Raw genomic sequence first — 26,683 nt, 5'->3', positions numbered from 1 at the left:
TCTCTGTTCCACAGATGAGAAGCATGGTGGTGGTGGTGGTGTGAAAGTTATTCTGTCATCTCTCATGGTTCAGCTTGGAAACAATGCCCCCCATTCCTTTCTATACCATAAACCTTAACCATTAGCCTTAATAAACCGTGATCTACATTAACACCCACACCCACACACACACACACACACACACACACACACACACTAAATCATATATATCTGACTGATAAAGAACGCTCTAACACAGAACATGCAAACAATTCAAGTATCAACATGGCTGGATGGTCAGAGAGACGTCGTCATACGAAAACAGCCCAGCTCCAAGTGGTGGAGGGGGGTGGGGACTCATCGTACTCTGGGTGGTCAGAGAGACGTCGTCATACGGAAACAGCCAAGCTCCAAGTGGTGGAGGAGGGGGACTCATCGTACTCTGGGTGGTGGTGGTGGAGGGGCTCATCGTACTCTGGGTGGTGGTGGAGGAGGGGGGCTCATCGTACTCTGGGTGGTGGTGGAGGGGGGCTCATGGAGGGGGGCTCATTGTACTCTGGGTGGTGGTGGAGGGGGGCTCATTGTACTCTGGGTGGTGGTGGAGGGGGACTCATCGTACTCTGGGTGGTGGTGGAGGAGGGGGCTCATCGTACTCTGGGTGGTGGTGGTGGAGGGGCTCATCGTACTCTGGGTGGTGGTGGGGGCTCATCGTACTCTGGGTGGTGGTGGAGGAGAGGGGGCTCATCGTACTCTGCGTGGTGGTGGAGGAGAGGGGGCTCATCGTACTCTGCGTGGTGGTGGTGGGGGGCTCATCGTACTCTGGGTGGTGGTGGAGGAGGAAGGGAGAAGAGAGGAAACAGAGACTGAGGAGGGGTGGAGGAGGAGGAGGAAGGGAGAAGAGAGGAAACAGAGACTGAGGAAGGGTGGAGGAGGAGGAGGAAGGGAGAAGAGAGGAAACAGAGACTGAGGAAGGGTGGAGGAGGAGGAGGAAGGGAGAAGAGAGGAAACAGAGACTGAGGAAGGGTGGAGGAGGAGGAGGAAGGGAGAAGAGAGGAAACAGAGACTGAGGAGGGGTGGAGGAGGAGGAGGAAGGGAGAAGAGAGGAAACAGAGACTGAGGAGGGGTGGAGGAGGAGGAGGAAGGGAGAAGAGAGGAAACAGAGACTGAGGAGGGGTGGAGGAGGAGGAGGAAGGGAGAAGAGAGGAAACAGAGACTGAGGAGGGGTGGAGGAGGAGGAAGGGAGAAGAGAGGAAACAGAGACTGAGGAGGGGTGGAGGAGGAGGAAGGGAGAAGAGAGGAAACAGAGACTGAGGAGGGGTGGAGGAGGAGGAGGAAGGGAGAAGAGAGGAAACAGAGACTGAGGAGGGGTGGAGGAGGAGGAGGAAGGGAGAAGAGAGGAAACAGAGACTGAGGAGGGGTGGAGGAGGAGGAAGGGAGAAGAGAGGAAACAGAGACTGAGGAGGGGTGGAGGAAGGGAGAAGAGAGGAAACAGAGACTGAGGAGGGGTGGAGGAAGGGAGAAGAGAGGAAACAGAGACTGAGGAGGGGTGGAGGAAGGGAGAAGAGAGGAAACAGAGACTGAGGAGGGGTGGAGGAAGGGAGAAGAGAGGAAACAGAGACTGAGGAGGGGAGAAGAGAGGAAACAGAGACTGAGGAGGGGTGGAGGAAGGGAGAAGAGAGGAAACAGAGACTGAGGAGGGGTGGAGGAGGAGGAAGGGAGAAGAGAGGAAACAGAGACTGAGGAGGGGTGGAGGAAGGGAGAAGAGAGGAAACAGAGACTGAGGAGGGGTGGAGGAGGAGGAAGGGAGAAGAGAGGAAACAGAGACTGAGGAGGGGTGGAGGAAGGGAGAAGAGAGGAAACAGAGACTGAGGAGGGGTGGAGGAAGGGAGAAGAGAGGAAACAGAGACTGAGGAGGGGTGGAGGAGGAGGAGAGGAAACAGAGACTGAGGAGGGGTGGAGGAGGAAAGGGAGAAGAGAGGAAACAGAGACTGAGGAGGGGTGGAGGAGGAGGAAGGGAGAAGAGAGGAAACAGAGACTGAGGAGGGGTGGAGGAGGAGGAGGAAGGGAGAAGAGAGGAAACAGAGACTGAGGAGGGGTGGAGGAGGAGGAAGGGAGAAGAGAGGAAACAGAGACTGAGGAGGGGTGGAGGAGGAGGAAGGGAGAAGAGAGGAAACAGAGACTGAGGAGGGGGTGGAGGAGGAGGAAGGGAGAAGAGAGGAAACAGAGACTGAGGAGGGGTGGAGGAGGAGGAAGGGAGAAGAGAGGAAACAGAGACTGAGGAGGGGTGGAGGAGGAGGAAGGGAGAAGAGAGGAAACAGAGACTGAGGAGGGGTGGAGGAGGAGGAAGGGAGAAGAGAGGAAACAGAGACTGAGGAGGGGTGGAGGAGGAGGAAGGGAGAAGAGAGGAAACAGAGACTGAGGAGGGGTGGAGGAGGAGGAAGGGAGAAGAGAGGAAACAGAGACTGAGGAGGGGTGGAGGAGGGGAGAAGAGAGGAAACAGAGACTGAGGAGGGGTGGAGGAGGGGAGAAGAGAGGAAACAGAGACTGAGGAGGGGTGGAGGAAGGGAGAAGAGAGGAAACAGAGACTGAGGAGGGGTGGAGGAAGGGAGAAGAGAGGAAACAGAGACTGAGGAGGGGTGGAGGAAGGGAGAAGAGAGGAAACAGAGACTGAGGAGGGGTGGAGGAAGGGAGAAGAGAGGAAACAGAGACTGAGGAGGGGTGGAGGAAGGGAGAAGAGAGGAAACAGAGACTGAGGAGGGGTGGAGGAGGAGGAGGAAGGGAGAAGAGAGGAAACAGAGACTGAGGAGGGGTGGAGGAGGAGGAGGAAGGGAGAAGAGAGGAAACAGAGACTGAGGAGGGGTGGAGGAGGAGGAGGAAGGGAGAAGAGAGGAAACAGAGACTGAGGAGGGGTGGAGGAGGAGGAGGAAGGGAGAAGAGAGGAAACAGAGACTGAGGAGGGGTGGAGGAGGAGGAGGAAGGGAGAAGAGAGGAAACAGAGACTGAGGAGGGGTGGAGGAGGAGGAGGAAGGGAGAAGAGAGGAAACAGAGACTGAGGAGGGGTGGAGGAGGAGGAGGAAGGGAGAAGAGAGGAAACAGAGACTGAGGAGGGGTGGAGGAGGAGGAGGAAGGGAGAAGAGGAAACAGAGACTGAGGAGGGGTGGAGGAGGAGGAGGAAGGGAGAAGAGGAAACAGAGACTGAGGAGGGGTGGAGGAGGAGGAGGAAGGGAGAAGAGAGGAAACAGAGACTGAGGAGGGGTGGAGGAGGAGGAGGAAGGGAGAAGAGAGGAAACAGAGACTGAGGAGGGGTGGAGGAGGAGGAGGAAGGGAGAAGAGAGGAAACAGAGACTGAGGAGGGGTGGAGGAGGAGGAAGGGAGAAGAGAGGAAACAGAGACTGAGGAGGGGTGGAGGAGGAGGAGGAAGGGAGAAGAGAGGAAACAGAGACTGAGAAGGGGTGGAGGAGGAGGAGGAAGGGAGAAGAGAGGAAACAGAGACTGAGGAGGGGTGGAGGAGGAGGAGGAAGGGAGAAGAGAGGAAACAGAGACTGAGGAGGGGTGGAGGAGGAGGAGGAAGGGAGAAGAGAGGAAACAGAGACTGAGGAGGGGTGGAGGAGGAGGAAGGGAGAAGAGAGGAAACAGAGACTGAGGAGGGGTGGAGGAGGAGGAGGAAGGGAGAAGAGAGGAAACAGAGACTGAGGAAGGGTGGAGGAGGAGGAGGAAGGGAGAAGAGAGGAAACAGAGACTGAGGAGGGGTGGAGGAGGAGGAGGAAGGGAGAAGAGAGGAAACAGAGACTGAGGAGGGGTGGAGGAGGAGGAGGAAGGGAGAAGAGAGGAAACAGAGACTGAGGAGGGGTGGAGGAGGAGGAGGAAGGGAGAAGAGAGGAAACAGAGACTGAGGAGGGGTGGAGGAGGAAGGGAGAAGAGAGGAAACAGAGACTGAGGAGGGGTGGAGGAGGAAGGGAGAAGAGAGGAAACAGAGACTGAGGAGGGGTGGAGGAGGAGGAAGGGAGAAGAGAGGAAACAGAGACTGAGGAGGGGTGGAGGAGGAAGGGAGAAGAGAGGAAACAGAGACTGAGGAGGGGTGGAGGAGGAAGGGAGAAGAGAGGAAACAGAGACTGAGGAGGGGTGGAGGAGGAAGGGAGAAGAGAGGAAACAGAGACTGAGGAGGGGTGGAGGAGGAGGAGGAGGAAGGGAGAAGAGAGGAAACAGAGACTGAGGAGGGGTGGAGGAGGAGAAGGAAGGGAGAAGAGAGGAAACAGAGACTGAGGAGGGGTGGAGGAGGAGGAGGAAGGGAGAAGAGAGGAAACAGAGACTGAGGAGGGGTGGAGGAGGAGGAGGAAGGGAGAAGAGAGGAAACAGAGACTGAGGAGGGGTGGAGGAGGAGGAGGAAGGGAGAAGAGAGGAAACAGAGACTGAGGAGGGGTGGAGGAGGAGGAGGAGGAAGGGAGAAGAGAGGAAACAGAGACTGAGGAGGGGGGTGGAGGAGGAGGAGGAAGGGAGAAGAGAGGAAACAGAGACTGAGGAGGAAGGGAGAAGAGAGGAAACAGAGACTGAGGAGGGGTGGAGGAGGAGGAGGAAGGGAGAAGAGAGGAAACACAGACTGAGGAGGGGTGGAGGAGGAGGAGGAAGGGAGAAGAGAGGAAACAGAGACTTACTTGCAGTCACCTGGCTCTTTGCAGTGTCCATGTTCAGTACTGCAGCCCTGCCGACAAATGGCTGGAGGGGTGGAGGGGAGGAGGAGGGGTGGAGGGGTGGAGGAGGAGGAGGGGTGGAGGGGTGGAGGAGGAGGAGGGGTGGAGGGGAGGAGGAGAGGAGTGAGGGATGAAGAAGAGGAAAGGAGGGATGGAATGGGAGGAAGAGAGCAAAAATTAGCATCTGTCAGTGAATATCTGAAATGTTGGCAGTTTGGCATCTTCCGTCTGTTGACATGTGACACATGCAGGTACAATACGCTGGGAGTTTATCGACCTGTTGAACGTCCTTCCTACTGTGTTCCAAACGTAACATTTCCCTTCACCCAGAAACAGTCAATGTTATCATAATTCCATAGCCTCACGGCATACAGACAAACTGTCCCTGTCTCTCTTTTCCCCTCTCTCTGTGTGTAGAGACTGTCTCTCTTTTCCCCTCTCTCCGTGTAGAGACTGTCTCTCTTTTCCCCTCTCTCTGTGTGTAGACTGTATCTCTTTTCCCCTCTCCGTGTAGAGACTGTCTCTCTTTCCCCCTCTCTCTGTGTGTAGACTGTCTCTCTTTCCCCCTCTCTCTGTGTGTAGACTGTCTCTCTTTCCCCCTCTCTCTGTGTGTAGAGACTGTCTCTCTTTTCCCCTCTCTCTGTGTGTAGACTGTATCTCTTTTCCCCTCTCCGTGTAGAGACTGTCTCTCTTTCCCCCTCTCTCTGTGTGTAGAGACTGTCTCTCTTTCCCCCTCTCTCTGTGTGTAGACTCTCTCTTTTCCCCTCTCTCTGTGTGTAGACTGTCTCTCTTTCCCCCTCTCTCTGTGTGTAGAGACTGTCTCTCTTTTCCCCTCTCTCTGTGTGTAGACTATCTCTTTTCCCCTCTCCGTGTAGAGACTGTCTCTCTTTCCCCCTCTCTCTGTGTGTAGAGACTGTCTCTCTTTCCCCCTCTCTCTGTGTGTAGAGACTCTCTCTTTCCCCCTCTCTCTGTGTGTAGAGACTGTCTCTCTTTTCCCCTCTCTCTGTGTGTAGAGACGGTCTCTCTTTTCCCCTCTCTCTGTGTGTAGAGACGGTCTCTCTTTTCCCCTCTCTCTGTGTGTAGAGACGGTCTCTCTTTTCCCCTCTCTCTGTGTGTAGAGACGGTCTCTCTTTTCCCCTCTCTCTGTGTGTAGACTATCTCTTTTCCCCTCTCCGTGTAGAGACGGTCTCTCTTTCCCCCTCTCTCTGTGTGTAGAGACTGTCTGTGTGTCTACAGATGGCCCTCTCCCTCCCAGCCTACCGGTGATAATATCCATTCAACCAGGAGAACCACCTTTAGGTTGAAACCTTCTGCCAAGGGATCTCAAGAGGTCAGCAGGAAGTAGTCAGTGTTTACATACGTGTGTTACATTCTAGTCCAGACCAGCCCTCCAGACAGGTCTTGTTCCCGTTGTAGTCGCAGGTGTAGTGCCCGAAGAACTCGTCTCGGGGTCGACAGAACTTGTTGCATCCGAAGCCATAGTAGTGCTCGTCACAGCTGACCCGGATCTGATAGTCAAACTGACCAATAGGACCGTTGTGGCTGAGCTTCTGCCACTGTAGGCTGGGGTTGATCATCCCAGAGTGGGACGACTTCTCAATCACCTGACCATCACCACCTAATGGGTCATAGATATACAACCAGTTAGAATATATTAGATATAGATATATAACACGTTAGAATGTATAGTATGGTTGGGGTTGATCATCCCAGTGTGGGACACCTTCTCAAATCACCAGCTAATGGAAGGTTCAGAAAAAACACAATCAATATCAGCTGCATTGGTGGTATAAATTAAAAATGGTGAATGTCCTGGCGAATGGTAGTATGATGTGCTGGTTGGCTTGTGACAACCCTCCCTCTCTCCTTCCCCCTCTCCTGGTTGGCTTGTGACAACCCTCCCTCTCTCCTTCCCCCTCTCCTGGTTGGCTTGTGACAACCCTCTACAGTCTCCTTCCCCTCTCGCTGGTTGGCTTGTGACAACCCTCCCTCTACAGTCTCCTTCCCCCTCTCACTGGTTGGCTTGTGACAACCCTCTACAGTCTCCTTCCCCCTCTCGCTGGTTGGCTTGTGACAACCCTCTACAGTCGTCTCCTTCCCCCTCTCGCTGGTTGGCTTGTGACAACCCTCTACAGTCGTCCCCTTCCCCCTCTCGCTGGTTGGCTTGTGACAACCCTCTACAGTCGTCTTCCTTCCCCAACCCTCTACAGTCGTCTCGCTGGTTGGCTTGTGACAACCCTCTACAGTCGTCTCCTTCCCCTCTCGCTGGTTGGCTTGTGACAACCCTCTACAGTCTCCTTCCCCTCTCGCTGGTTGGCTTGTGACAACCCTCTACAGTCGTCTCATTCCCCTCTCGCTGGTTGGCTTGTGACAACCCTCTACAGTCTCTCTTCACCCTCTCGCTGGTTGGCTTGTGACAACCCTCTACAGTCTCCTTCCCCTCTCACTGGTTGGCTTGTGACAACCTCCTTCCCCTTCCCTCGCTGGTTGGCTCTGTCTCTCCTTCCCCTCTCCTGGTTGGCTTGTGACAACCCTCTACAGGTCGTGACAACTCCTTCCCCCCCCTCTCACTGGTTGGCTTGTGACAACCCTCTACAGTCTCCTTCCCCCTCTCACTGGTTGGCTTGTGACAACCCTCTCAGTCTCTCCCCCCCTCTCGCTGGTTGGCTTGGCTGACAACCCTCTACAGTCGTCTCATTCCCCTCTCGCTGGTTGGCTTGTGACAACCCTCTACAGTCGTCTCCTTCACCCTCTCGCTGGTTGGCTTGTGACAACCCTCTACAGTCTCCTTCCCCCTCTCACTGGTTGGCTTGTGACAACCCTCTACAGTCAGTCTCCTTCAGTCTCCTTCCCCCCCTCTCACTGGTTGGCTTGTGACAACCCTCTACAGTCTCTCCTTCCCCCTCTCCTGGTTGGCTTGTGACAACCCTCTACAGTCTCCTTCCCCCTCTCGCTGGTTGGCTTGTGACAACCCTCTACAGTCTCCTTCCCCCTCTCACTGGTTGGCTTGTGACAACCCTCTACAGTCTCCTTCCCCCTCTCACTGGTTGGCTTGTGACAACCCTCTACAGTCTCCTTCCCCTCTCACTGGTTGGCTTGTGACAACCCTCTACAGTCGTCTCCTTCCCCCTCTCCTGGTTGGCTTGTGGCAACCCTCTACAGTCTCCTTCCCCCTCTCGCTGGTTGGCTTGTGGCAACCCTCTACAGTCTCCTTCCCCCTCTCGCTGGTTGGCTTGTGACAACCCTCTACAGTCTCCTTCACCCTCTCGCTAGTTGGCTTGTGACAACCCTCTACAGTCTCCATCACCCTCTCGCTAGTTGGCTTGTGACAACCCTCTACAGTCTCCTTCCCCCTCTCACTGGTTGGCTTGTGACAACTCTCTACAGTCTCCTTCCCCCTCTCGCTAGTTGGCTTGTGACAACCCTCTACAGTCTCCATCACCCTCTCGCTAGTTGGCTTGTGACAACCCTCTACAGTCTCCTTCCCCCTCTCACTGGTTGGCTTGTGACAACCCTCTACAGTCTCCTTCCCCCTCTCCTGGAATGCAGTGATTATCCTTTTGGCTCATCTGTCCATGAAAACACATCCTTCCAAGAGTCTTAAATGATCATTCAGGTGTTTCCAAGTTATTTTTTTGCAAACTTGAGTGAACTTTTTTGGATGAGATTGATCCCATTATGTCTGAAGAAAACCAAACACTGCAATGGTGGACGACTTGCCTAGAAGGAACCATGAATTCTGCTCTATTATCAGAGAATTCTACAGGAGAACGTCAGGCCATCCGTCTCTGAGCTGTAGCTGAAGTGCAGCTGGGTCACGCAGAAAGACAATGATTCAAAAACACACAATCAAGACATGAAAAGGATTAAAAAGCAACAACAAAAAATGCAAATGAAGTTTTGGACTGATTTAGTCAAATCCAGACCTAATCCCAATTGAGATGTTGTGGCAGGATTTGAAACGAGCCGTTCATGCTTGAAAACCCTCAAATGGTTGCTGATTTACAGCAGTTCTACGTGGAAGAGTGGACCAAAATTCCTCCACAGCGACGTGAGAGACTGATCAACAACTACAGGAAGTGGTTGGTTGGAGTCATTGCAGTTAAATGTGGCACAACCAGTTACTGAGAGTAAGGGAGCAATTACCTTTTCACACAGGGGAAAATGGGTGTTAGATAACTTAATTAAATATATAAAATATGTCTCCATTTTATCTTGTTATTTGTAAACTCAGGTTCCTTTTATCTAATAGTATGTGTTGGTTGAAGATCTGATCACATTTGGTATCAACAAACAATATGCAAAAAATAGATTAAATACTTTCACGGCACTGTACCTACATTTAAATATCATGTTTAAATAGTTTGGGAAGACCAACATTGGCAGGGCAATTCAAGCAAAACCAATATGCAGTGATAATGAATTGGGCCTATAGCCTACTGCATAAACCTCATTGCTACAGAACTGTAAATAATGTTAAATTGTTAAACGCAGGCTCTATTCCCCCAGCCATCTACGGTAAAACGCAGGCTCTATTCCCCCAGCCATCTACAGTAAATTCAGTCTCTCATCCAACAAACGTGCTGCATCAGAATGAGTCAACATGATGACTGCCTTGCCTGGTTCACCAATTACTTTGCAGACAGAGTTCAGTGTGTCAAATCGGAGGGCATGCTCTCCGGTCCTCTGGCAGTCTCTATGGGGGTGCCACAGGGTTCAATTCTCGGGCCGACTCTTTTCTCTGTATATATCAATGATGTTGCTCTTGCTGCGGGCGATTCCCTGATCCACCTCTACGCAGACGACACCATTCTATATACTTTCGGCCCGTCATTGGACACTGTGCTATCTAACCTCCAAACAAGCTTCAATGCCATACAACACTCCTTCCGTGGCCTCCAACTGCTCTTAAACGCTAGTAAAACCAAATGCATGCTTTTCAACCGATCGCTGCCTGCACCCGCATGCCCGACTAGCATCACCACCCTGGATGGTTCCGACCTTGAATATGTGGACATCTATAAGTACCTAGGTGTCTGGCTAGACTGCAAACTCTCCTTCCAGACTCATATCAAACATCTCCAATCGAAAATCAAATCAAGAGTCGGCTTTCTATTCCGAAACAAAGCCTCCTTCACTCACGCCGCCAAACTTACCCTAGTAAAACTGACTATCCGACCGATCCTCGACTTCGGCGATGTCATCTACAAAATGGCTTCCAACACTCTACTCAGCAAACTGGATGCAGTCTATCACAGTGCCATCCGTTTTGTTACTAAAGCACCTTATACCACCCACCACTGCGACCTGTATGCTCTAGTCGGCTGGCCCTCGTTACATATTCGTCGCCAGACCCACTGGCTCCAGGTCATCTACAAGTCCATGCTAGGTAAAGCTCCGCCTTATCTCAGTTCACTGGTCACGATGGCAACACCCATCCGTAGCACGCGCTCCAGCAGGTGTATCTCACTGATCATCCCTAAAGCCAACACCTCATTTGGCCGCCTTTCGTTCCAGTACTCTGCTGCCTGTGACTGGAACGAATTGCAAAAATAGCTGAAGTTGGAGACTTTTATCTCCTCACCAACTTCAAACATCAGCTATCTGAGCAGCTAACCGATCGCTGCTGCTGTACATAGTCTATTGGTAAATAGCCCACCCATTTTCACCTACCTCATCCCCATACTGTTTTTATTTATTTACTTTTCTGCTCTTTTGCACACCAATATCTCTACCTGTACATGACCATCTGATCATTTATCACTCCAGTGTTAATCTGCAAAATTGTAATTATTCGCCTACCTCCTCATGCCTTTTGCACACATTGTATATAGACTCCCCCCTTTGTTTTCTACTGTGTTATTGACTTGTTAATTGTTTATTCCATGTGTAACTCTGTGTTGTCTGCTCACACTGCTATGCTTTATCTTGGCCAGGTCGCAGTTGCAAATGAGAACTTGTTCTCAACTGGCCTACCTGGTTAAATAAAGGTGAAATAAAAAAATAAAAAAACAGAAATCTACTTTGACTGTACAGCATCATAAACTTTCCAACACAATACTGTAGCACTTTCCACGACCCTTTAGTCCAGACAGACGGTCAACATGGTACTACAGTCCTTCTAGGTCATCTCCTATGTAAACCAACCCCCTCCCCTTGTTCTGCATCTCCATTACACCCCCTGTACTGTAGTTCCATTACACCCCCTGTACTGTAGTTCCATTACACCCCCCCCTGTACTGTAGTTCCATTACACTCCCCGTACTGTAGTTCCATTACACTCCCCCTGTACTGTAGTTCCATTACACCCCCCCGTACTGTAGTTCCATTACACCCCCTGTACTGTAGTTCCATTACCCCCCTGTACTGTAGTTCCATTACACCCCCCCCTGTACTGTAGTTCCATTACACTCCCCCTGTACTGTAGTTCCATTACACTCCCCCTGTACTGTAGTTCCATTGCCCCCGCCCCTGTACTGTAGTTCCATTGCCCCCGCCCCTGTACTGTAGTTCCATTACCCCCTGTACTGTAGTTCCATTACCCCCCTGTACTGTAGTTCCATTACACCCCCTGTACTGTAGTTCCATTACACTCCCCCTGTACTGTAGTTCCATTACACCCCCTGTACTGTAGTTCCATTACACCCCCCCTGTACTGTAGTTCCATTACACTCCCCCTGTACTGTAGTTCCATTACACCCCCTGTACTGTAGTTCCATTACACTCCCCCTGTACTGTAGTTCCATTACACTCCCCCTGTACTGTAGTTCCATTACACTCCCCCTGTACTGTAGTTCCATTACACTCCCCCCTGTACTGTAGTTCCATTACACTCCCCCTGTACTGTAGTTCCATTACACTCCCCCTGTACTGTAGTTCCATTACACTCCCCCTGTACTGTAGTTCCATTACACTCCCCCTGTACTGTAGTTCCATTACACTCCCCCTGTACTGTACTGTAGTTCCATTACACTTCCCCCTGTACTGTAGTTCCATTACACTTCCCCCTGTACTGTAGTTCCATCACACTCCCCCTGTACTGTAGTTCCATTACACTCCCCCCCGTACTGTAGTTCCATTACACTCCCCCTGTACTGTAGTTCCATTACACCCCCTGTACTGTAGTTCCATTACACTCCCCCTGTACTGTAGTTCCATTACACTCCCCCTGTACTGTAGTTCCATTACACCCCCCTGTACTGTAGTTCCATTACACCCCCCTCACCTTTATGTCAGACACAGAGACAGAGAGACAGCCAGCCAGAGACAGCCAGCCAGCCAGCCAGAGACAGAGAGACAGCCAGTCAGCCCGAGACAGACAGCCATGGTGCTTCATCATCGTGCCATAGTGAAACATAGAAGGTATCTGAACAGTGATGTAACCTCCTGTAGATGAAAGGTCAGGTAACAGACCTGCATTGTGACTGGATCCAGGCTACCGTCTGATCTCACTACTCACTTTCATAGGAAGGACAGCCACAGATCACTCCTCCACCTCTGAATCCTCTCTCCCACCCTCCCTCTCTCCCCCAGTCTGCAGCTCTCCCTTGCTCTCCCCCCTTTTCACTGAGTTATTCAGGTGGTCAGGTGGTCACAGACACCTGTCAACATGCGCTCACACACCGGGCCATGTGGGAGGAGAGGTGCCTTCAACAGCTAGGAGAGTTCCTAAGGTTAACACGCAGGACAGAGAGAAAGAATGAGTGAGGGGAAAACAGAGTGAGCTAAAAGTAGGACAACGCGCCAGCAGGTCAGAGAGACAGAGACAGCCAGCAGGACAGAGAGAGAGATACACAGAGAGACGGAGAGAGAGAGACACAGAGAGAGAGAGAGAGAGAGAGAGAGAGAGAGAGAGAGAGAGAGAGAGAGACAGCCAGCAGGACAGAGAGAGAGAGAGAGAGAGACACAGAGAGCCAGCAGGACAGAGAGAGACAGAGACAGCCAGCAGGACAGAGAGAGAGAGATACACAGAGAGACGGAGAGAGAGAGACACAGAGAGAGAGAGAGAGAGAGAGACACAGAGAGCCAGCAGGACACACAGAGCCAGCAGGACACACAGAGAGCCAGCAGGACAGAGAGACAGCAGGACAGAGAGCCAGCAGGACAGAGAGCCAGCAGGACAGAGAGCCACTCACCGCTGGTGTCATTGTTAGCGTCCAAGGCTTCCACTATCAACGTGTAGGACCTCTGGGGGAAGATGGAGAGATCAGAGTCAACACAATATCAACCAAAACACAGCTGCTAACTCCCCCCCCCCCTTCCTCCCATACTAAAACTCTTCCCACCGTGATTTCTAGCTAACCTTGGGCATGTTGGTAAAGTTACCAGAATATTGCAGCCCTAACCAAACAACATCAAAGAGCAACTCTGAACCAAAACATTGATCGCAAGTAGCAACACAAACATTCTCCAGTGTAAATTAACACACTATCTTGTGTCCCTGGTGTCTGTTGTCAAGGACAGCAGCTAAGTGCTAAAGTAGTGGCCCCCCTATTCCCTATGGGCCCTGGTCTAAAGTAGTGGCCCCCTATCCCCTATGGGCCCTGGTCTAAAGTAGTGGCCCCCTATCCCCTATGGGCCCTGGTCTAAAGTAGTGGCCCCCTATCCCCTATGGGCCCTGGTCTAAAGTAGTGGCCTCCTATCCCCTATGGGCCCTGGTCTAAAGTAGTGGCCTCCCTATCCCCTATGGGCCCTGGTCTAAAGTAGTGGCCCCCTATCCCCTATGGGCCCTGGTCTAAAGTAGTGGCCCCCTATCCCCTATGGGCCCTGGTCTAAAGTAGTGGCCCCCTATCCCCTATGGGCCCTGGTCTAAAGTAGTGGCCCCCTATCCCCTATGGGCCCTGGTCTAAAGTAGTGGCCCCCTATCCCCTATGGGCCCTGGTCTAAAGTAGTGGCCCCCTATCCCCTATGGGCCCTGGTCTAAAGTAGTGGGCCCCCTATCCACTATGGGCCCTGGTCTAAAGTAGTGGCCCCCTATCCCCTATGGGCCCTGGTCTAAAGTAGTGGCCCCCTATCCCCTATGGGCCCTGGTCTAAAGTAGTGGCCCCCTATCCTCTATGGGCCCTGGTCTAAAGTAGTGGCCCCCTATCCCCTATGGGCCCTGGTCTAAAGTAGTGGCCCCCTATCCTCTATGGGCCCTGGTCTAAAGTAGTGGCCCCCTATCCCCTATGGGCCCTGGTCTAAAGTAGTGGCCCCCTATCCCCTATGGGCCCTGGTCTAAAGTAGTGGACCCCCTATCCCCTATGGGCCCTGGTCTAAAGTAGTGGCCCCCTATCCCCTATGGGCCCTGGTCTAAAGTAGTGGCCCCCTATCCCCTATGGGCCCTGGTCTAAAGTAGTGGCCCCCTATCCCCTATGGGCCCTGGTCTAAAGTAGTGGCCCCCTATCCCCTATGGGCCCTGGTCTAAAGTAGTGGCCCCCTATCCCCTATGGGCCCTGGTCTAAAGTAGTGGCCCCCTATCCCCTATGGGCCCTGGTCTAAAGTAGTGGCCCCCTATCCCCTATGGGCCCTGGTCTAAAGTAGTGGCCCCCTATCCCCTATGGGCCCTGGTCTAAAGTAGTGGCCCCCTATCCCCTATGGGCCCTGGTCTAAAGTAGTGGCCCCCTATCCCCTATGGGCCCTGGTCTAAAGTAGTGGCCCCCTATCCCCTATGGGCCCTGGTCTAAAGTAGTGGCCCCCTATCCCCTATGGGCCCTGGTCTAAAGTAGTGGCCCCTATCCCCTATGGGCCCTGGTCTAAAGTAGTGGGCCCCCTATCCACTATGGGCCCTGGTCTAAAGTAGTGGACCCCCTATCCCCTATGGGCCCTGGTCTAAAGTAGTGGCCCCCTATCCCCTATGGGCCCTGGTCTAAAGTAGTGGCCCCCTATCCCCTATGGGCCCTGGTCTAAAGTAGTGGCCCCCTATCCCCTATGGGCCCTGGTCTAAAGTAGTGGCCCCCTATCCCCTATGGGCCCTGGTCTAAAGTAGTGGCCCCCTATCCCCTATGGGCCCTGGTCTAAAGTAGTGGCCCCCTATCCCCTATGGGCCCTGGTCTAAAGTAGTGGCCCCCTATCCCCTATGGGCCCTGGTCTAAAGTAGTGGCCCCCTATCCCCTATGGGCCCTGGTCTAAAGTAGTGGCCCCCTATCCCCTATGGGCCCTGGTCTAAAGTAGTGGCCCCTATCCCCTATGGGCCCTGGTCTAAAGTAGTGGGCCCCCTATCCACTATGGGCCCTGGTCTAAAGTAGTGGCCCCCTATCCCCTATGGGCCCTGGTCTAAAGTAGTGGACTACATAGGGACTAGGGTGCCAATTGAGACAGTGAGAATGAACCTGACTCCCTACACAGCACGGCTCTCAACATGTTTACACAGCACGGAGTCCGACACAGACCGCAACACTACCAAATACGGAAACCAGTGTGTGTGTGTGTGTGTGTGTGTGTGTTTGAGATGGACTACATTGCTGTTAGACCTGTGCAAAATCACCTGATCTACAAAAATCACCTTCATCCCTAATAACTAATCATTATGTGATGAAGAGGGATTATGTACCTCGCCTTCCTCAAACTGATCCCTTTCGAAACAACTCTTCTTCCTCATCCCTTCCTCATCCCAATATGAACCTCAGATCACAGGTAATCCAGGTAGTTACCATGCCAACAGTTGATCTGATGAAGTAGCTAGATAAGTGGTTGATACAGTCTCAGGGGGAAATGGATAGAGTCTCAGACCGTCAGCTGTGTAGATGACAGGATGTTGGACTAGTGGTGGAGGACATGGATAGAGTCTCAGACCGTCAGCTGTGTAGATGACAGGATGTTGGACTAGTGGTGAAGGACATGGATAGAGTCTCAGACCGTCAGCTGTGTAGATGACAGGATGTTGGACTAGTGGTGGAGGACATGGATAGAGTCTCAGACCGTCAGCTGTGTAGATGACAGGATGTTGGACTAGTGGTGGAGGACATGGATAGAGTCTCAGACCGTCAGCTGTGTAGATGACAGGATATTGGACTAGTGGTGGAGGACATGGATAGAGTCTCAGACCGTCAGCTGTGTAGATGACAGGATGTTGGACTAGTGGTGGAGGACATGGATAGAGTCTCAGACCGTCAGCTGTGTAGATGACAGGATGTTGGACTAGTGGTGGAGGACATGGATAGAGTCTCAGACCGTCAGCTGTGTAGATGACAGGATGTTGGACTAGTGGTGGAGGACATGGATAGAGTCTCAGACTGTCAGCTGTGTAGATGACAGGATGTTGGACTAGTGGTGGAGGACATGGATAGAGTCTCAGACCGTCAGCTGTGTAGATGACAGGATGTTGGACTAGTGGTGGAGGACATGGATAGAGTCTCAGACCGTCAGCTGTGTAGATGACAGGATGTTGGACTAGTGGTGGAGGACATGGATAGAGTCTCAGACCGTCAGCTGTGTAGATGACAGGATGTTGGACTAGTGGTGAAGGACATGGATAGAGTCTCAGACCGTCAGCTGTGTAGATGACAGGATGTTGGACTAGTGGTGGAGGACATGGATAGAGTCTCAGACCGTCAGCTGTGTAGATGACAGGATGTTGGACTAGTGGTGGAGGACATGGATAGAGTCTCAGACCGTCAGCTGTGTAGATGACAGGATGTTGGACTAGTGGTGGAGGACATGGATAGAGTCTCAGACCGTCAGCTGTGTAGATGACAGGATGTTGGACTAGTGGTGGAGGACATGGATAGAGTCTCAGACCGTCAGCTGTGTAGATGACAGGATGTTGGACTAGTGGTGGAGGACATGGATAGAGTCTCAGACCGTCAGCTGTGTAGATGACAGGATGTTGGACTAGTGGTGGAGGACATGGATAGAGTCTCAGACCGTCAGCTGTGTAGATGACAGGATGTTGGACTAATGATGGGGGACATCATTTGTAAAAATAAAAAAAAAGGTCAAATATTATGGGTTATTGTGTGATACAAAAATCTAAATTTAAACCATTTAGGCAAAAAACAAATTCAAGCAGTATGAATAGTTTCTGAAGGCACTAATTTATAAAAAACGAAATGTTTAAAGACATGGTGTGATCTTTGGCTGAAGGTAAACAAACAGCATGCATTAGTACACAGTGTGTACTAGGGTTTAAGGGTTTAGGTTTAAAACCGGTTTGAACTCGCAGCAAGGGGAAGAAAATACATAGAAACTGCAATTTCATAACGATTCATCACCATCCTGGGATTCAAGTTAATACACTTAGAGGGCGATGGACCGAGGGCGATGGACCGAGGGCGATGGACCGAGGGCGATGGACCGAGGGCGATGGTTCGAGGGCGATGGACCGAGGGCGGTGGTTCGAGGGCGATGGACCGAGGGCGATGGACCGAGGGCGATGGACCGAGGGCGATGCGCTGAGGGCGACGATCTGAGGGCGGCGGTCTGAGGGCGATGGACCGAGGGCGATGGTTCGAGGGCGATGGACCGAGGGCGGTGGTTCGAGGGCGATGGACCGAGGGCGATGGACCGAGGGCGATGCGCTGAGGGCGACGATCTGAGGGCGGCGGTCTGAGGGCGATTGCGCCGAGGGCGACGGTCCGAGGGCGACGGTCCGAGGGCGACGGTCCGAGGGCGACGGTCCGAGGGCGACGGTCCGAGGGCGATGATATGAGGGCGACGGTTCGAGGGCGACGGTTCGAGGGCGACGGTTCGAGGGCGACGGTTCGAGGGCGACGGTTCGAGGGCGACGGTTTGAGGGCGACGGTTCGAGGGCGACGGTCCGAGGGCGACGGCCAGAGGGCGACGGCCAGAGGGCGATGCGCTGAGGCAATGCGCTGAGGGCAATGATCTGAGGGCAATGATCTGAGGGCAATGATCTGAGGGCAATGATCTGAGGGCGATGATCCGAGGGCGATGATCCGAGGGCGATGATCCGAGGGCGATGATCCGAGGGCGATGATCTGAGGGCGATGCGCTGAGGGCGACGATCTGAGGGCGGCGGTCCGAGGGTGATGGTCGAGGGCGGCGGTCCGAGGGTGATGGTCGAGGGCGATTGCGCTGAGGGCGATGCGCTGAGGGCGATGCGCTGAGGGCGATGGTCCGAGGGCGATGATCTGAGGGCGATGGTTCGAGGGCGATGCGCTGAGGCGATGATCTGAGGGCGATGATCTGAGGGCGATGCGCTGAGTTACTCAGTCAGAACTGCTGAGATCATATGATTTAGTAAGCCATGTTGGAACAGGACAGAACTACAGACTAGAAAACCGGTCTGTGAGAGTGCAGTAACTGAGGATGACGACTCACACCGGCTGGGATTCATTATCATTAACTTGTATTTAAGGAAAACACATTTGCAAATGTACCCTGGGGAACACAGAAAATACAATTATACACAATAAAAATATTTAAAAAACGCACACAATTAAATAAACAGCAAACATTATATAAACAAATCAAACACGTATCAATATGGATCTCTGTGACACAACTGGTGAAAGCTTTGTGGTTGAGTAGGTCAAGTCAGGACAGGCAGACTAGATATGACACATAGAGGATTGTGAAACGGGGTAGTGACAGGGCTAGTTGTTGTATACACACTAAGTTTTGGTCTGTGGTTTTAGTAGGTCAAGTCAGGACAGACACAGAGAATGTCACGGGAGAGATGGGAGAATCTACAGGGGTGGTTGGGGATAACCAGTCATACAACAAGATGACAGGACTTCTGAGAGTAGGTCATGTCAGGACACATCGGGACAAGACAGACAAATTCATCCTGTCAGAGAGAGAGCCCGAGCGCTGTGACTGACTGAGTGCCGTGAGAGACCGAGCTCTGTGACTGTGAGAGACCGAGCTCCGTGACTGTGAGAGACCGAGCTCTGTGACTGTGAGAGACCGAGCTCCGTGACTGTGAGAGACCGAGCTCCGTGACTGTGAGAGACCGAGCTCCGTGACTGTGAGAGACCGAGCTCCGTGACTGTGAGAGACCGAGCTCCGTGACTGTGAGAGAGAGGAACAATTGGCCTGCATCTACAGGTCAGCGGTTTCATACAGCCGGCTCAGATCTCTGGGTCAGGAGCGCTCTCACACACACACACAAGTTTCTCCACTTCAAGAGCCGACTCCACTTTGTAGCATCCAACACCTACTTGCCTCAGAGATGCTGTGACAGTGTGGCATCACCCACAGGCATCACCCACAGGCATCACCCACAGGCATCACCCACAGGCATCACCCACAGGCATCACCCACAGGCATGGATTATAAAAGGTAAACTATGACTCATTAGAATACATTGACCACACAGGAAATGCATCCTATCAAACTGTCTCTCGCTCTCTTGACTTTCTCTTGCCTCATCCTGTTCCACTCTGGAACTAAAAAAGGTTCACCGATTCACATGGTAAACTCTCACGGCTGTCTCTCTCGCCAGCTAGACAAACACCTTCAGGTTCTCATGCCTCACTCCACCGTCTCGCAGGTCTCTGTTCACTCCAACAAGTCATCTGCCTGATCTGACACCAGTTACCGGTCAAGAACTCAATAGCTACGGGAGCATCAGGATTACAGACGTATGATCCTACATTAAAGATAGACATTTTAGTCATCAAGGGACCTGATAAATGACTATAGGGAGATCTGTGGTCCAAATGCCCCCTATCCACTATAGGCCCTGGTCTAAAGTAGTGCACACTATCCCCTATGGGCCCTGGTCTAAAGAAGTGGCCCCCTATCCCCTATGGGCCCTGGTCTAAAGTAGTGGCCCCCCTATCCCCAATGGGCCCTGGTCTAAAGTAGTGCACCCTATCCCCTATGGGCCCTGGTCTAAAGTAGTGGCCCCCTATCCCCAATGGGCCCTGGTCTAAAGTAGTGCACACTATCCCCTATGGGCCCTGGTCTAAAGAAGTGGCCCCCTATCCCCTATGGGCCCTGGTCTAAAGTAGTGCACCCTATCCCCTATGGGCCCTGGTCTAAAGTAGTGGCCCCCTATCCCCTATGGGCCCTGGTCTAAAGTAGTGGCCCCCTATCCCCAATGGGCCCTGGTCTAAAGTAGTGGCCCCCTATCCCCTATGGGCCCTGGTCTAAAGTAGTGGCCCCCTATCCCCTATGGGCCCTGGTCTAAAGTAGTGGCCCCCTATCCCCTATGGGCCCTGGTCTAAAGTAGTGGCCCCCATATCTGCTACACCGTAGCAACTTGGGGGGTCATTACACTGTAGCACCTTGGGGGGTCATTACACCGTAGCAGCTTGGGGCGGGGGGTCATTACACCGTAGCAGCTTGGGTGGGGTCACCCCTTCTCTCTCACCCGTCATTCACTCCCCCCCCATTGAACATGAGGTTCAGGAGTTGTTGACCTGCTGTATCAGGGCCCTGGTCAAAAGTAGTGGCCCCCCTATCCCCTATGGGCCCTGGTCTAAAGTGGTGTCCTATATGGGGAATAGGTTGCCATTTGGGATGTAGCCGAAGCTCAGTCTACCTGGATGTGAGTGGTTGGGGACGAGCAGTGAGCCCCCCACCCCATTCACCCCCCCCCATTCACCCCCTGTTCACGGATATACAGACCGACTATGAACACTGTCTGCAATGCTCAAATGTGTCGCATAACACTTTTTAATTCACCTCTTGTTAAAATCATTACAGTTTTAGTTTATTTAACCAAATGTAAGATGTAGTTTATTGATTTAACCAAATGTAAATGTGTTGTGACAGAGGCTTGTTTTAAAAGACAAGACGTAGCAGTAGCCAACAGTTTGTATTAAAATGTTGGACCTCTCATCTCAGGGCCCTTGTTTAAACATAGAACGTGTCCCGCGAGGTCGTTCTGACATTTACTATCTATTACGCTCAACATGAAAAGCATTTGGGGTCCGTCCCAAATGGCACCCTATTCCCTACATAGTGTACACTACGTTTGACTGGAGCCCTATGGAGCCTAAATGGGTCCTGGTCAAACGCAGTGCACAGTGTAGGGGAATAGGATGCCATTTGGTCAGTACTACTGTAGAGAGAGAGAGAGAGACACACATACGTTGTCTCAGTCGCTCACACACACACACACACACACACACACACACGGTTATCAGCTGAGTGAATAAGAGTCTACAGCTGCCAGATTTCCTTTCCCAGGCGACAGCCCGGCTCTAAACTAACTCTCTGAACTGTAGTTGGGACTGGCCATAAAGTCTCTGTGTGTGTGTGTGTGTGTGTGTGTGTGTGTGTGTGTGTGACACTGGTATCGTCCTGGCCCTAACAGACACACTGTCCAACAAAGCTGACAGGACATCTGATTAAAAAGCTATCTCTAGCCAGGCTGCCAGGACACCTGACTGAACTCATCTCCACACACACACACACACACACACACACACACCATTGTATGACACTTTTGCAAAGTTTGTAACTTTGTAGCCTATCCATTACATCAAACTGCTTTCATAAAGCAGTAGATTCAAGAGCATTAAAAACCTACGCCACGGAACTACATTCCACCATAACCAATACAGGATAAACCCTCCTAGGACCATAATCAACATGATTTACCCTCCTAGCACCATAATCAATACAGCATTTACCCTCCTAGGACCATAATCAATACAGCATTTAACCTCCTAGGACCATAATCAACATGATTTACCCTCCTAGCACCATAATCAAGGACGCCGACCCCCGCGGCAGAACGCCGACCCCCGCGGCAGAACGCCGACCCCCGCGGCAGAACGCCGACCCCCGCGGCAGAGCGCCGACCCGTTATCCGTGTTCCTGAATATATCAGGAAGAGGTACAGTGATATCTAAAAGTTGGTAAATACCCATTAAATGGCTGGGAGATTATACATGGAGTGTGCGACAATTTACTTTGATTCGGTAAACTATCGATATAAAATGATCAACCCCATCTACCCAAGTAGTCAAGATCTAGGTTCTGCTACAGGTAGTCTAGTTGAACTGAAACACAATTCAAACTTTGTGAGAGAGACATTCTCTTCATGACACACACACGAAAAACACTTTCCCTCAATCTCTCACCACACACACACACACACACACACACACACACACACACACACACACACAGAGACAGAGGAAAACCACTTTCCCCCCAATCTCTCCCTCACACACACACTTCCACAGTTCAAAGCCTGGCAGGCAGCACCGTGACAGACAGAGTGGCAGAGAAGAACACCACACCTTGGGTGTTTCTCAATATGGACACTACCGCTCTCATGCGCCAAGGACGTTCTTGTGAGGACTAGAGAACACATAAAACATTTGAGCAGCACTCCCCCTACTGTATTACCTCACGCTGAGCAGCACTCCCCCTACTGTATTACCTCACGCTGAGCAGCACCCCCTACTGTATTACCTCAGCACTCCCCTACTGTATTACCTCAGCACTCCCCTACTGTATTACCTCACCCTGAACAGCACTCCCCTACTGTATTACCTCACACTGAGCAGCACTCCCCTACTGTATTACCTCACACTGAGCAGCACTCCCCCTACTGTATTCCCTCACACTGAGCAGCACTCCCCTACTGTATTACCTCACGCTGAGCTGCACTCCCCTACTGTATTACCTCAGCACTCCCCTACTGTATTACCTCAGCACTCCCCTACTGTATTACCTCACACTGAGCAGCACTCCCCTACTGTATTACCTCACTCTGAGCAGCACTCCCCTACTGTATTACCTCAGCACTCCCCTACTGTATTACCTCAGCACTCCCCTACTGTATTACCTCACACTCCCCCTACTGTATTACCTCACACTGAGCAGCACTCCCCTACTGTATTACCTCAGCACTCCCCTACTGTATTACCTCACGCTGAGCAGCACTCCCCTACTGTATTACCTCACGCTGAGCAGCACTCCCCTACTGTATTACCTCACACTCCCCTACTGTATTACCTCACACTGAGCAGCACTCCCCTACTGTATTACCTCAGCACTCCCCTACTGTATTACCTCAGCACTCCCCTACTGTATTACCTCACGCTGAGCAGCACTCCCCCTACTGTATTACCTCAGCACTCCCCTACTGTATTACCTCAGCACTCTCCCTACTGTATTACCTCACACTGAGCAGCACTCCCCCTACTGTATTACCTCAGCACTCCCCTACTGTATTACCTCAGCACTCCCCTACTGTATTACCTCACACTGAGCAGCACTCCCCTACTGTATTACCTCACACTGAGCAGCACTCCCCTACTGTATTACCTCAGCACTCCCCCTACTGTATTACCTCACACTGAGCAGCACTCCCCTACTGTATTACCTCAGCACTCCCCTACTGTATTACCTCAGCACTCCCCCTACTGTATTACCTCAGCACTCCCCTACTGTATTACCTCAGCACTCCCCTACTGTATTACCTCAGCACTCCCCTACTGTATTACCTCAGCACTCCCCTACTGTATTACCTCAGCACTCCCCTACTGTATTACCTCAGCACTCCCCCTACTGTATTACCTCAGCACTCCCCTACTGTATTACCTCAGCACTCCCCTACTGTATTACCTCACACTGAGCAGCACTCCCCTACTGTATTACCTCAGCACTCCCCCTACTGTATTACCTCACACTGAGCAGCACTCCCCCTACTGTATTACCTCACACTGAGCAGCACTCCCCTACTGTATTACCTCACGCTGAGCAGCACTCCCCCTACTGTATTACCTCACACTGAGCAGCACTCCCCTACTGTATTACCTCACACTGAGCAGCACTCCCCCTACTGTATTACCTCACACTGAGCAGCACTCCCCTACTGTATTACCTCACACTGAGCAGCACTCCCCTACTGTATTACCTCACACTGAGCAGCACTCCCCTACTGTATTACCTCAGCACTCCCCTACTGTATTACCTCAGCACTCCCCCTACTGTATTACCTCAGCACTCCCCTACTGTATTACCTCAGCACTCCCCTACTGTATTACCTCACGCTGAGCAGCACTCCCCTACTGTATTACCTCAGCACTCCCCTACTGTATTACCTCACGCTGAGCAGCACTCCCCCTACTGTATTACCTCAGCACTCCCCTACTGTATTACCTCACACTGAGCAGCACTCCCCTACTGTATTACCTCACTCTGAGCAGCACTCCCCTACTGTATTACCTCAGCACTCCCCTACTGTATTACCTCACACTGAGCAGCACTCCCCTACTGTATTACCTCAGCACTCCCCCTACTGTATTACCTCAGCACTCCCCTACTGTATTACCTCACGCTGAGCAGCACTCCCCTACTGTATTACCTCACACTGAGCAGCACTCCCCTACTGTATTACCTCACACTGAGCAGCACTCCCCTACTGTATTACCTCACGCTGAGCAGCACTCCCCTACTGTATTACCTCACACTGAGCAGCACTCCCCTACTGTATTACCTCACACTGAGCAGCACTCCCCCTACTGTATTACCTCAGCACTCCCCCTACTGTATTACCTCACACTTAACCTCCCCATTTACTGAACCTTGTTCCAGCCAGGACAACAGAGAACAAAACAAGATATACACAAAACAAACGTTTACTTCATAATCATCACCTAGATGCGTGAATCGTAGTCATCTTGACAGCCAGCTAGTTAAAACCGGCAGAAATGACCTAAAACTAATGATATGCAAGGTTGATGTACATTTTTCGTGACTAGCTAGCTAGCTAGCTAGCTAGTCAGTCAGCCTTATTGACTTACTATGGAGTTACCCATTCATGTCTTCCAGCCAGGACAACGGCAATAGAGACGAAACAAGATAGACACAAAGAAAACGTTTTACTTCATAACTATCAGCTATATATGAATCGTTATAATGTAGCTAACCAGATAGTTTAAAACAGGCTAGCTATATATGAATCGTTATAATGTAGCTAACCAGATAGTTTAAAACAGGCTAGCTATATGTGAATCGTAATAATGTAGCTAACCAGATAGTTTAAAACAGGCTAGCTATATATGAATCGTTATAATGTAGCTAACCAGATAGTTTAAAACAGGCTAGCTATATGTGAATCGTAATAATGTAGCTAACCAGATAGTTTAAAACAGGCTAGCTATATGTGAATCGTAATAATGTAGCTAACCAGATAGTTTAAAACAGGCTAGCTATATGTGAATCGTTATAATGTAGCTAACCAGATAGTTTAAAACAGGCTAGCTATATGTGAATCGTAATAATGTAGCTAACCAGATAGTTTAAAACAGGCTAGCTATATATGAATCGTTATAATGTAGCTAACCAGATAGTTTAAAACAGGCTAGCTATATGTGAATCGTAATAATGTAGCTAACCAGATAGTTTAAAACAGGCTAGCTATATATGAATCGTTATAATGTAGCTAACCAGATAGTTTAAAACAGGCTAGCTATATGTGAATCGTAATAATGTAGCTAACCAGATAGTTTAAAACAGAAAACAATGGCTTAAAACTAATGTTATGCAACATAGATGTCAATTATTTTTGTGTAGATAGCTAACAATTCTTCGTGGCTATCTGGCAAGCGAAATGTACTAGCTAGCCAATTAGCCCTAATGACTTATTATGGACTTGTGATATATACGGCACGTAGGCAGGTAACCATGCCAACACAGCATGTATTTATTAACCTATCAAGATCAGATATTGTAGTCAGGCAACACGTGAGATGTGAATAGGCAACGTTTCGTTCTGAAGTCGGAGTGTATTTTTCTCTCGTTTCAGCTCAAATAATGGCCGCCGTTAATACATTCTGCTTCATGTTTCTTTTACATGGTTGTGTCATATTTATTTCCATACTTTCCGTTGAAGCTTGCATCTGTGCATGCTTCAAAATATGAACACACGGAGAACGCATTCGAGAAGCGCCCCCCCCCGCTCCGTTTTGGCATACTTTGATTTGGACTCGTACTCCGACCCTCCCGCGCCCCGGACTCGTACTCCGACCCTCCCGCGCCCAGGACTCGTACTCCGACCCTCCCGCGCCCCGGACTCCGACCCTCCCGCGCCCAGGACTCGTACTCCGACCCTCCCGCGCCCAGGACTCGTACTCCGACCCTCCCGCGCCCGGACTCGTACTCCGACCCTCCCACGCCCCGGACTCGTACTCCGACCCTCCCGCGCTCCGGACTCGTACTCCGACCCTCCAGTGAAGTATTAATTTTGAGAAACATCCCTTGTCTACCCTGAGATTGTAATCACGGGTTTGAGGAGATATATGAGGGGTTTGAGAAGCAGTCACCCTTTCTTCCTGTTGGGTACTTGAACAGGAAGACCTTTCTCTGAAAACAGCCTGACGCCCCCCTCCCTCCCTCCCTCCCTCCCTCCCAATAATGCAGAAAGAAAAAGAAAAATAATAGAAGGAATAAAGACAATAACTTGGCTATATACACGGGTTACCAGTACAGAGTCCATTTGCAGCGGTACCAGGTAATTGAGGTAAGGATAGTCACTAGGCAACGGGATAAATAATAAAAACAGAACAGCAGCGTATGTGATGAGTCAAAAGAGTTAGTGTAAAAAATAAATACAATTTAAAGTCACTGCAGGTAGTTAAATAGTTTAACAAATAGCTACCTGGACTAACTATTTAGCAGAGTAATGGCTTGGGGGTAAAAGCTGTTTCGGGTCTTGGAACTTGAAGCAAAAAAAATGCAATTATAAATGCAATCACGTTTTAAAAACAGTTCTGAAAACCACAAATAAAAATGGTTCATGTTTTTTTTTCTCAACAAGGGATTATTCTGCCATTGTAATCTTTGAGCGGGTCTCGTAAAAAATGTCTAAATCCAAATGCTGAATAGAAACGTCTATACCTGGGACCTAGTGGTTAGAGGGGAGGGGCGGGAGGTAGCCTAGTGGTTAGAGTGTAGGGGCGGGAGGTAGCCTAGTGGTTAGAGTCGAGGGGTGGGAGGTAGCCTAGTGGTTAGAGTGTAGGGGCGGGAGGTAGCCTAGTGGTTAGAGTGTAGGGGCGGGAGGTAGCCTAGTGGTTAGAGTGTAGGGGCGGCAGGTAGCCTAGTGGTTAGAGTGTAGGGGCGGGAGGTAGCCTAGTGGTTAGAGTGTAGGGATGGTAGGTAGCCTA

The 26,683-nt window shown here is 51.2% G+C and overlaps 1 protein-coding gene across 3 annotated transcripts in view; it reads right to left on the bottom strand.

The window, feature by feature from the left end:
- The window catches only part of LOC112236561 (protein jagged-1b), a 114,861-nt gene that overhangs the window by 76,257 nt on the left and 11,921 nt on the right, over positions 1 to 26,683 (bottom strand). For 2 of the 3 annotated variants that reach the window (XM_042305658.1, XM_042305659.1), the window contains exons 3-5: positions 12,803 to 12,854; positions 6,028 to 6,285; positions 4,632 to 4,692 (exon numbers count right to left, since the gene is read on the bottom strand). In XM_042305658.1, the coding sequence (XP_042161592.1) occupies positions 4,632 to 4,692; positions 6,028 to 6,285; positions 12,803 to 12,854 (371 nt within the window). Of the gene's footprint in view, positions 1 to 4,631; positions 4,693 to 6,027; positions 6,286 to 12,802; positions 12,855 to 15,198; positions 16,563 to 26,683 lie in introns of those variants that run through there. The other variant, XM_042305660.1, reaches the window with a different exon arrangement.

Source organism: Oncorhynchus tshawytscha, linkage group LG24, assembly GCF_018296145.1.
Source record: "Oncorhynchus tshawytscha isolate Ot180627B linkage group LG24, Otsh_v2.0, whole genome shotgun sequence".
In the NCBI taxonomy this organism is placed as follows: domain Eukaryota; kingdom Metazoa; phylum Chordata; class Actinopteri; order Salmoniformes; family Salmonidae; genus Oncorhynchus; species Oncorhynchus tshawytscha.
Note: the sequence above shows the minus strand (reverse complement) of the source record. Positions and strands in the feature narration are given on the sequence as shown.